Raw genomic sequence first — 12126 nt, forward strand, 5'->3', positions numbered from 1 at the left:
GTTCTTATATCAAACTGAAAAGGGTCTGAAGGATGGACCCTGAAACAAACAGTACACATGTCTTCCAAGGCCCAGGCTAGCTAAGTACATGGAGGCACATAATAGGATCAAATGGTTTTAGACCTGGAAGGGGCCTCAGAAGTCATCTAATCCAACTTTCATTTCACACGTGAAGAAACTGAGTCCCAGAGAGGTTAATTAATTAATTATCCATTAAGTGGATAATTTTGGTTACAATAAATTAAAAGGGTTTTATGCAAATAAAACAAATATTGCCAAGATCAAAAGGAAAGCAGAAAAGTAGGGGGAAAATTTTACAGACAATTTCTCAGATAAAGGTCTCATAGCTCAAATATATAAAGAACTGTCAAATCTATAAGAATACAAGTCATTCCCCAACTGATAAATAGTCAAAGGATATGAACAGGCAGGTTTCCAATGAAGAAACAAAACAACTTATAGTCACATGAACAAAATGCTCTAAGTCATTATTGATTAGAAAAATGCAAATTAAAAAAACCTTCAGATATCATTTCACACCTACCAGATTGGCTAAAATGAAGGGGAAAGTGACAAATGTTGGAGGGGATGTGGAAAACTTGGGACACTAATTCATTCTTAGTAGAATTATGAACTGATCCAACCATTTTACAGAGCAGTATGGAATTATACCCAAAGAGTTACTAAACTACCTATACCCTTTGACCCAGCAATACCACTACTAGGTCTATTTCCAAAGATGACAAGGAAAAAAGGAAAAAACTCTATATGTTCTAAAATGTTTATAGCAGCTCTCTTTGTGGTAGCAAAGAACTGGAAACTGCAGGGATTCCCATCAACTGGGGAATGATTGAACAAGTTGTGTTTTATTACTGTGATAGAATACTACTGTGCTATAAGAAATGATGAGTTTGATGACCTTAGAAAAACATGGAAAAATTTGCATGAAATAACAAAGAGTGAAATGAACAGAACCAAGAAAACATTGTATACAGTAACAGCAATACTGCTTTAAGAACGACTTAAAGTGAATGTTATTTTGATTATAAATAACCTAAATAAATATAAAGCACATATGAAGAAAGACATTATCTGCATCCAGAGAAAGAAATGATAAATAGAAATATGTGTAAAATAGTTTTACATATATATACCTATTTGTGTTTAATGGTGGCCATCTCTAGGAGGAGGTGGAGGGGCAAGGAGGGGAGGTTAAGAAAAAAAGAAAGAAAAAAAGCAATTTACATGGTAACTGTTCTATGTTTGAAGGGAATAGCAAGTTGTACATGGCAGATTTGTAGTTTCATGTACAATCATCTTTTTTATTGTGCTATGTTGTGGAAATGCTTTTTTTATTCCATGAATAAAAAAATAAAATTTTAAAAATGAAACCATCTAATCCAATTTTGATTTTATACATGAAGTAACTACGCCCCAGAGAAATAAAATTGTAGCCCTAGGCTACACAGGTAGCAATGAAAGAGCCAGGGGGACAAACTCAGTTATTTAACTCCAAATCTAGCATTTTTGTATCACGAAGCTGCTCAATTGTCAGAAGGTGATTAATTTTTTGGCCATAATAAATCATGAAGCTATCATAGGATCTGTAGTTGAATCCTGACTCTGCTACTTTCTACTCTGTGTAACCTTGGGCCACTGGATAAAGTACTTGTAAGGATGAAATCATGAACCCTCTAGCCTTCAAAGCGTACAATCCTCGTGTCTGTTCCACTAAATCCACTTATGTTGACTTTTACTGTGGGTGCACACATATACATCTCATGTAGCCTCCCAACTAAACTGTCAGACGCTATGGTTTACAAAGCACTTTATAGCTATTATCTCATATGATTTGACCCTCACAATAACCTCGAGCAGTGGGTACTATTAGACCACTTTTCCAGATGAGAAAACTAAGGCTGAGCGAGACTAAGTGACTTGCCAAGGAGTCACACAGTCCTTTACCTAACCTGTTCATTGCTTCCCAGCCTGTCTGCCCCCTACCCCACACCTCAAGCCACTGTGAGGAATGATAAGACTCAAACAGCTGGACTGTGGTAGAGATGGAGATGTAGCACACAGTAAAGAACTCCAGATTTAGGGCCAAGAGACTTGAGTTCTAGTCTCAGCTGTTTCATGAACCCAGGGTAAATCACTTCCCCCCTTTTGGTCCTCAGTTTCTTCCTCTATAAAAGGATGGTCTCTTAGGTCCATTCCAAGTTCTGACAGGTGTGAGACGAGAATCTGCGAATCTGTTTTTGGAACTCAAAAAGGACCTTGACCATGGAGCGCGTAGAAAGCTCCTAGATCAAGGGTTGCCATATAACCAAGAGGGAGGAACAATTAAGAGGGGAAAGGGAAAGGAAACATTAGGAAGTCCACAGTCAAAACAAAAGGGGTGAAAATTCCACACAGTCAACTACAGATTTCTCATCCTTTTCTTGCTACTATCTAGGGAATATTTAAGGTGACAAAAGCCTAGAAAATGCCATCCACTCTGGGAGTTGTGTTTGTTACCTTAGATCTTTTGGGCTGGGAAGATACATAGCTGTTCCTGTCCCTACAAGAACATATGTATCACCGAATTGCAGATTCTCAGGACTTGAACGGACCTCAGGTCACCTAGTCTAGCCACACCTGAACAGGAATCCCCTCTAATAATAATGGGACCCTGCAATTTTGCCAATCACGGGAGTTCCTTCTACAGGTCGGCACCTTCTCTGCATGTTTGGTCTTAGAGAGTTTTCTAGGACATTTATAGGTTAAATGACTTGCCCAGACAGCTGGTATGTACCAGAGATAAAACTTCAATCCAAGTCTTCCTAGTTTCAAGGTCACCTCTCTTTTCACTACATCATGCTAATAACTGATATTTATATTTCTTTGACACATTTTACATGGATTATTTCATTTGGGAAACTGAGGCTTGATTGGAAAGGACCTCTAGAGGGCACTGAGTTCACCCACACCTTAATAAGAATCCCTTCTACTGCACAATCTACCCAGCTGATCATCTAGTTTTCCCTTGAATAATAATTATAGCTAACATTTATATAGTATTTACTGTGGGCCAGGAACTGTTGTAATTCCTTTACAATTATTATCTCATTTGGTCCCCATAATAACCTTGAGAGGTAGGTGCTACTATTACCCCCATTTACAGATGAGGAAACTGAGGCAAATAAGGTCACTTGCCCAAGGTCACACAGCTGATAAATGTCTGAGGCTGGATTTGAACTCAGGTCTCCTCATACTCTATCTAATCACTGTCCCTTAAAGACCTCCAGTGCTGGAAATTTTCTAATGACTGAGATACCCTACTCACTTTTTAGAGAGCTGATTGTTAATTAACTTTTCCTGACCACCAAGCCTTAATCTGCTTCTTTGCAAACTTCTACCCACTGTTCCTAGGTCAGCTCTCTAGGGCCAAGCAGAACCAACCTGATCCTGCTTTCATAAGAAATGGCCTTTCACTTTCAAGACACTTTTCTAGGGCCCCACTTCCTCTCCAGCAAAGGAGACCAAACATCTCCAGTTTCTTCCACCCAAATCTCCTGTGGCATAATCCATGGGGAGGGGGAATGGGGAAGGAGTAGAGGGAGTTAAAGAGCACATCTCCTACCATACCCCTACATCCCTGGTTCTATTCATCTTAACACTCTCTCCCATAATAAGCCTTCAACCTTCCTAGAACATTCACTCCCCCCACTTACCTTCTGTTTGGTGCTGAGGGGCTGTGGCTTCAACTTCTCATCCTTGCTCTTGGAGATCCTCAGGAACTGTTTCAAGTCCCCCTGAGGGAGAAACAGAGATAGTAAAAGAGATGCCAGGGCTTCTTCAGCCCCAGGGTGATAGACCCTCTCAAATCAGAGAACCACATATGCACCAGACATCTACCAGCTCTGCTTAGAAACACCAAAGTGACCTGAAACTCTCCGAGGGGAAAACCCAGTATTGAAAGATATAGATAGGGAGAGGGCCTGGACTTATGATGTTAATGGGACAGGAAGTTTCCAATGAGGTTCCTTCGCCAGCAGCTCCCTCTACAATGCAGGTCAGCACCCTCCCTGCATCTTGGAGCCTTAGAGACTTACCTATAGCTGCAATGTCAAACTCAAATAGGAAAGGGGGGAGGGGGGAGAGACACAATAAGGTTCCCAGCAGGCATATATTGACTTAGAAAACCACATATTAACATCATCTATGTTTTATTGTACTTCTTCTTATTTTCTTAAATATTTCCCAATTACATTTTAATTCGTTCTGGCCCAATAGGAGTGTTGCTGGCTGCAGCATTTGACATCTCTGGTCCAGAGCCCTGAGTGGTTAAGTCACTTGCCCAAGGTCATGCAGCCTGCGCCAGGGACAGGACCTAAGTGCTGGACCCAAAGCAAGCTCCCTAACCCACTATGTCACGCTATTTCTCAAGTAGATAGAAAATAAGACATTAAAGGATACAGAAGAAGAAGGAAATATATTCATTATCCTTGAGGGCAATCTGATTGGTTGATTCAAGCCACAACCACCAAGCTGACTTGGCATAAGGAAGAAGCTAGTGGCAGAAAAGATGTTTGTTACATAAATCCATGCCCAAGATGGCTAGGATCTATAGAAGGATAATGGCTTTGTCCATGAAGAATAAGGGTCACATTTTATTTTATTTTATTTTTGGCTAGGCAATGGGGTTAAGTGACTTGCCCAGGGTCACACTGCTAGTAAGTGTTATGTGTCTGAGGCAAAGGTCACATTTCAGAAAACAACAACAACAGGCATTTATATACTGCTTTAGGTTTACAAAGCACTGTATGGATATGATGTCATTTGATTTGATTCGCAGAACAACCCTATGAGGTAGGTGCTATTATACCCATTTTACAGATGGGAAAACCGAAGGCTCAGAGAGGTAGGGTCACATAGTTTACAAGTGACTAAGGCAGGCTTTGAACTCAGGTCTTTCTGACTACAAGGCCAAGTTAATAAAACTATTGCTATTATTAGCCATTGTCATATTATAGCGGAAGAATCAACAAGTCTTGGGCAAAGAGGAATAGGAAACTGATGCCTGAGAGGATGGTGACAGACAACTGGGTTTTGACAGTGGTGATGGAACACCTTGAGGAAGAAGTCCTGGCCTTGGGGTGCAGCAGAATGAGACAGAGATATTCTGAACATGTCAAATGCAGGAATTTGTTTTGCCTGACTTATCTGTTACAAGGGGTTTCCTTTCTCTTTTTGTTTGGAAAAGGTGGAAGGGAAAAGAAACAGATTTTTGTTCATTGAAAAAAATTAAATTAAAAAAAAAGGAGCTTTGAGAAAAAACCAAATAATGACAACAAAGAACTAAATAATGGGTGAGTAGGAAGGCATGTGAACTGTGAGCTGTTCATAGAGAACATCTGAGGTTTTTTAAAAATAATATTTTGATAATTGTATTTTAATATATTTGGTGTACTTTTGTAATCCTGTGGATTTTACATTGTACATTTAAAAATACGATTCTAAGGAGTCCACAAGTCTCAGCAGACTGCCTGAGTAGTCCATGCCACAAAAGAGGTTAAGAACCCCCAGTGTCAGAAGAACAGGAGGCCTCAAGTCAATCCTGGGTTAATAACAGCGGAAACAGCAAAGAATCAGCAGTGTCCAGCAATGGCGAGGAGAGAACTCCACATGACCCTTAAGTCAGGTTTGGCCAAGGTGTCCTCCCCTGGTGCCTGCTGCCCCACTCAACCTCATCCCTGGGTCTGAGGTCCCCATCCCAGCATCGTACCAGGTCCACATACTCCAGAATCATGTAGTGGGGCTCAGCCTCCCGGCAGAGGCCTAACAGCCGTACCAGGTTGGCATGACTCAGCTTGCCAAACATGTCAAATTCTCGTCGGAAGTTCAGCTGCAGTTGTTCGTCCCGGCTCTGAAGGCTCTTCACCAGCACCAGTGTCTCGGCCACCCCATCTTCCAGGCCTTGGGCCTTTGCCAAGAACACATCCCCAAACTCGCTCTTCCCTATGGGCAAAGCGCCAGGTCAGCCTCTACCATCCCCAGGGTGGTAACACTGGGTATCCCTTATCTCTGGCATACCCCTGGGGAAACATGACTCCTCCTCCCATCCCACCCTGAGTCTTAATTACTAAAATAGCTCTGCCCATCTGGGGTGGGACCTTCAGGTACAGAACTGGGGAAAAGGCTGGTGTCAGCAGAAGGACCATAGGATTCTAGACGTAAAGCTGGAAGGGACCTTAGACACTATGAAGTCCAAACCCCTTGTTTTACAGATAAGGAAACTGAGGCCCCCTTTAAAGAGAAGAAGTGACTTGCCCAGGATCACACAGCCATTTAGGGTCTGAGGCAGATTCTGAATGTGAGCTCTCCTGATTCCCCATCTAAAGCCCTATCTGCTCTACCACACCTAATACCAGAAGTACAGCTAGTCCAAGGCAACAAACCCAGGGTGGTGATGGACTGCAAGTTGGCACGGGGAAAATGCATCTTATCACTGGTACTGTGCCGCTTGTTGGCAGCTGAAGAGCCAGAGCCCAGGTTGGTCAGAGCCACTTCTTCTCGGATTTCTGCTGTGGGTTGCCCATTCTGCATGGGTCCACCTGCAGAGAATAGGAGTGAGCTGAGATTCAAGAGCCCAGAGAGTTCAATCCACTTCCTCCTCTTTCCTGTTTCAAGCAACAGCCAAAACTGCCTAAGCACAACCCACTACTCCCTATATGACTGGGTCGATGAGCCAGCATTCACGTGCCTTGCAGGGGCTCATGTTTATGTGGAAGTGGCTAAACCACAGGTCAGATCACATTGTCTGATACTCGACCTTCTGGAGAAAAATGACAATTACAAGCCCTGCTAGCCAGCAAGGCAGATGTCAGTGCCTCCTCTCAATACCTACGTCACAAAAAAGGTTCACTGAGACTCAAGAGGGTCCACCAGCTGATGAATGCAGCAGACACTGGGTATCAAGGGAAACAGAAAGCAAGAATGTGTCTACCTGATCTGAGTCAGTGGTAAACACAGAGATATGTAACCAATTACATTCTACCCTCAGAGAGTTCTCTGGTGAGGAAGAACACTTACTCAGGATTCCCCAACCCTTTTTTTTTTCTTTTTAAATTCTGCTCTGAAGCCTTGCTCCCTGGACTCATGACTGCTTTCCCCAGACCATTATTTTAGAAAAAGCCCGGGCGCCATGCTTTACTTCACTCCAGACTCTCTCATTTCCTCCATAGCCTTGCTAATCACCTTCTCCCCTCCTCCTTCCTCTTACCCACTTCTGGAATCATGAAGCACGATCAAATAAATCCTACTGTTGTTCTTGGATGGGGTGTTTCAATCTACTGCCTGATGGCTCCATTCACCCTTCCTCTAATTTTCTGGACCTAAGAATCCTCTCTAGTCACCAAACTCCCTTGTACATTGTCTCTCCCTTTAAAATATAAGCTCCCTCAGGGCAGGAATTTTCTTTAGCACAGTGCTTGGCACACAGTGCTTATTAAGTGTTTTTTCCTACAGTCACTCACTCATTTCTATACTCCGGGAACTGCTGGACCTATGACAATGCTCAAGCTCTCAGGGAGTGTCTAATCCTATTATAAAGACATAATCCCTATCCTTTGGGAGTTTCCACTCCTATAGAGAAGACATAGGCCCTATCCTCAGGGAGCTTCAACTCTATGGAGGATGGCCACATCACTGATTAGAGCCCTATGAGAAGACAGATTCCCTGCCCTCAGAGAGTTTACAGTCCCACGAAGAAGACTTAATCTCTGCCCCCAGGGAAGTCACAGTCCTATGAGTTTCTGCCCTCAGGGAGCTTCTATTTCTATACATTACACACATGTATCTGCTTTCTGAGAACCTGACGAGGGAAGAAAAGCATATACAACAAAAGCATTGATATTCCGTAGATGAACATGTAAGGATGTAGGAAGGTGACTACAAAAAGGATAACCAGACCAAGGTAAAGCAGGTCTAGGGAAGTTCCATGGGGAATTCTACATCAAAGCTGCTTTGGGTTCAGGGCCTGGGGAACCAGCCAGGTCATGACTCTCAGAGAGGAGGGGGAATCGGTCTGAGAGTTAGGCAGGCTCCACTGCCATCTCCGTCCTCGCCCCATGGGGGCGCCCAACACCCATACACCCCTCCCCCCTCCTCCCTCTCCCCCCAACCACTGCTGTCCAATGGGCCCTAGGCTCACCATTGAGGCACTCCATCTCCGGCTCCTCACCCTCCGGCTGTTTCTGAAGCCTTTTGGCCTTACAACGCTTTTTGCAGTAGAACATAAGACCCAGCACAGCAATGATATAGGCCACTGCAGCCCCCACAGACAGCCCAATGGTCTGAATCATCTTATATGGCGGGGGGCTGCCAGGACCCTCTGAGGTATCCAGTACCGGCTTATCTGAAAGGGCACAAATGGCTGGTCAGTTGGAACTCACCCAGGAAAGCTAAAGAGCAGGGGATTTCACTCTGGTGTCATGGACCCCTTTGGCAATCTGGTGAAGCCTATGGATCCATTTTTAGAATGATTGTTTTAAATACAAAGGAAACCAATTATGTCGAAATAGAGTTTTCAAATTATATCTTTTTCAAAGTGCAAAGACTTCAAGTGAAGGATCTTGCTATATAGAGTATCCACAGCCCATCCACTGCTAAGCCTCTTACTAAAACATCTTACCTACCACCAACACTACCCAATCTCCAGGCATCCTTTTACTGCTCCGGGGCTGTGGCCTCATGTTCCCACATGAGCTGGGCAGACATTTATTAGGCATGTATGATGTGCTTATGATGGGACCTGCCCTCAAGGACCTTACATTCTCTCAGCATCCCGTCCTTGGTGTCTACACGATATTGTCCTCATCTCTGAGGCCTCCCAGCCTGCTGTAACCCCACTCCATACCCACAACATGGAGCGAAGCCTCTGTGTGCTTGATATTACAGCTATTGCCAGCGATGCAGGTATAGCGGCCTGAATCCTCTGAGGTGACATCGTGGATCACTAGGGAGCCATTTGAGAAGATATGCATCCTGTGGGAAGAAAATCCCAGCACCATCTTAGACATGCCTATGGCCACTCATCTCTCACTCTTAGTCCCAAGAGCCTGGGAACTAACAGTCAGGCTTGCGGCCAGGGAAGAAAGTGGGGAGTGGATGTAGAAGCTACCTGGGTCCGAGCTGAGCAGGATCCAGGATTCTGTCCTTGCCCTTCCACTGGATGAGGGGGTCAGGGTCACCTTGGGCCTCACACTGCAGCATAGCTGTGTGGCCCTGATAGACCGTTGTACGCTCAGGCTCTCGCTTGAAAGTGATGAAAACTGCATGGGGGGAAAGGCAAGATTCAGAGCACTGGAGGGATGGGTGGCAGCCTGGGCTAGATGGACTTGTCTGTTCACACATCAGAGAACCTCCCTTCAGAAGCCAACTCTTATCACCCCTCCCCATCCCAGTCCTTGGACATCTACCTGCCACAGTGAGTTGCACGTGGGCACTGATCTGGCCTTGAGGCTCATTAGAGGCAATGCAGGTATAGTTGCCAGCGTCGCTCCTGGTCACCCTGGAGAAGTGAAGGGTTCCTGCATTGTCTGTCACACTGTCTGGGAGGCTGCTCCCATCTAGAAAAAAGGAACAGGAAGTGGACTGGCTGGAATGGGAAGTCACTCACCTGAAGCCACACCCATAGAGAATAGTTGATATTTATGTCTGAGAAATAGTATAATATCATGGAAAGGACACTGCATTTAAGGACAGAGGATCTGAGGTCAATTTTTGACTCTGCTACTTAATATTTATGTGACTTTGGGTAAGTTAATTCCCCAATGAATTAGAGCACACCAGACTCTAAGGCCCTCCTTCTAAGATCCCCTGAGGCTTACAAACTACTTTACATACATTACCTTATCTGATCCTCAGAGCAACCCTATAATGTAGGGTGCTATTATCATCTATCATCCTGAGATTCAGAAACATGAAATGATTTGTCCAGGGTCACACAGCTAATAAGTGTCCGAGGTGTTACTGGAACCTAGGCCTTCCTCTTTCCAAATCCATTACCTCACATGAGCTCTCATAAGAAATCTTCCGCTCACCTGGGCTCGGGTTTATCCCCAGGAAAGGGGTCACAATGTCCACTTTCTGCTAACCCACTATGGTCAAAAAGCCACCCAATGCTTCCCCCACAGTCTACAAAATTAAGCCCAAACTCCCGACCCTGGGAGGGAGCACAGCAGGAACAGGGCTCCAGCTCCATTCATTACTTACTAAGCTGGGTATCCCTGGACAAAGTAATTTAATGTTACCAAGCCTCAAAACAGGGATCCAGGCCCATTCCTCATTCACAAAAGGGGGATACTACAACTTAGCTCAAAGCCCTATATGGAAGATCAAAAGAAATGATCTTAGAATCACTCCACAATCCAAACCAATCTCATTCTATAGAGGCAGAAATGGATATTCCAAGAAAAGTCTCCTAAGGTCACAGCTAGTTAGTGGCAGATCCCTAAGACTAAAACTCATCAGGTAGCTAGGTGACACAGCAGATGGAATGCTGGGACTACATGAGGAAGACTCATCTCCCCGAGTTCAAATCCAGCCTCAGACACTTACTAGCTATGAGACCCTGGGCAAGTCAGTTAACCCTGTCTGCCTCAGTTTCCTCATCTGTAAAATGAGCTGGAGAAGGAAATGGCAAATCACTTCAGTGTCTTTGCAAAGAAATTCCCAAATGGGGTCATGAAGAGTTGGACACAATTGAACAACTCCCGACCTCCACAGCAGCACTCTCCATGTGTGACAGCAATAACAGTAAGGATGCAGAAAGCTGTTATTTTTCAAGGCCAGGAATAATCTGCGCCTTTATAACGGTCTCTTTTGTAGCTCACCTACAAAACACTCCACAAGTTAACCCAATAGACTAAGTCCTATCTTCACTGCCTCCAGCCCCCAGCCTTGCTGGAAAACACCTTCCCTCACTTGTGCGGCTTTCTGCTCCTGAAGCATCATCTCCTTCCTCTCTGCCAATCACAAACCTATCCATCCATGGAGGCCCAGTGTAAATCCCCCATCCTCCTGTCTTAGACCACCATAGTCTTCAGTGAGTCCTCCCTCCTCCTTAAAATGTATAGCAAAGCACAGTAGAACAAAGAAAGAAAACCCAAGGAAACAAAATACCTAATGATTAAAACAATGAAAAAAAGTCAACAAGAAAAGGCTGGTCAAATGCTGGTCAAAAGCAATGGTCAATGTTAGGTCCACATCCCTCCTTTCTGTTAATCATGAATCAACTCTTTTCAGGGAATGTACTTTGTAAAGGGGTTTATTGGGAAGTGTCTGTAGTGTTAAAACAAAATGTATCAATAAATTAAAAAAAACACAACTTACAACACTTACTATCTATGGCCCACTCATTTATTGATTAATCAGGGATTGCTTGGCAATACTATTGTTCAAGTTGTTGTCTGATTTTTGTGTGTTTATTTATGTTTGTACCTTCCAACTAGACGATAAACTTGAAAACTGTGACTACGTCTTAGCAGAGTATGGGGAGAGAGCAGTGAACTTCGAATAAGGTCTGAGTCATGGCAAAGAATGGTTGAAGAAGTGGAGTAGGGAAGCAGGAGTAAGGAAGACTCAGCTGTCTTTGACTAAGGCTACCAAGAGAAATCAGAATTGTTCCAATTGGTCCTAGAGGACAGAACTAGATGTGACAGGTGGAGATGGCAGAGGGGGAGATTTCTGCCACGTGTAAACAAGACAAAAAGAGACCTTCCTAGAACGACCCTTCCCAAAGTGGAAATGGCTGCCTTCCAAAGGAGTGAAATCTCTCTGAGTAGGAGTAATACACACATACACACACACATATATAGATAGATATATAGCTATAGACAGATAGATAGACAGACAGACAAATAGATATAGATATATATTAGAAGACATATCACTTTTCTCCTCTGAATCTCAGTTTCCCCATCTCTAAAAGAGAGGTAATAATACCTGCAGGGCCAACCTCACAGGCACATAATCCTTAAAGTGTCATATAACATGAGGATATTATTTCTTCAGATGCCTCGCAGCACTGAGTACGGGGTTGGGCGTATAGTAAGCACACAGTAAGTCTCTCTTGCATTGTCC

General features: G+C 43.9%; 1 protein-coding gene across 1 annotated transcript in view; it reads right to left on the minus strand.

Annotated features, from left to right (window-relative positions):
* The window catches only part of PTK7 (protein tyrosine kinase 7 (inactive)), an 88120-nt gene that overhangs the window by 20934 nt on the left and 55060 nt on the right, over positions 1 to 12126 (minus strand). Inside the window, exons 11-17 of the mRNA XM_020976883.2 lie at positions 9462 to 9611; positions 9164 to 9314; positions 8900 to 9027; positions 8195 to 8398; positions 6441 to 6596; positions 5768 to 6000; positions 3714 to 3794 (exon numbers count right to left, since the gene is read on the minus strand). Coding sequence (XP_020832542.1) covers positions 3714 to 3794; positions 5768 to 6000; positions 6441 to 6596; positions 8195 to 8398; positions 8900 to 9027; positions 9164 to 9314; positions 9462 to 9611 — 1103 coding nt within the window. The remainder of the gene's footprint in view (positions 1 to 3713; positions 3795 to 5767; positions 6001 to 6440; positions 6597 to 8194; positions 8399 to 8899; positions 9028 to 9163; positions 9315 to 9461; positions 9612 to 12126) is intronic.

This window comes from Phascolarctos cinereus, unplaced genomic scaffold, assembly GCF_003287225.1.
Source record: "Phascolarctos cinereus isolate Bilbo 61053 unplaced genomic scaffold, phaCin_HiC Scaffold_5;HRSCAF=322, whole genome shotgun sequence".
Lineage (NCBI taxonomy): Eukaryota > Metazoa > Chordata > Mammalia > Diprotodontia > Phascolarctidae > Phascolarctos > Phascolarctos cinereus.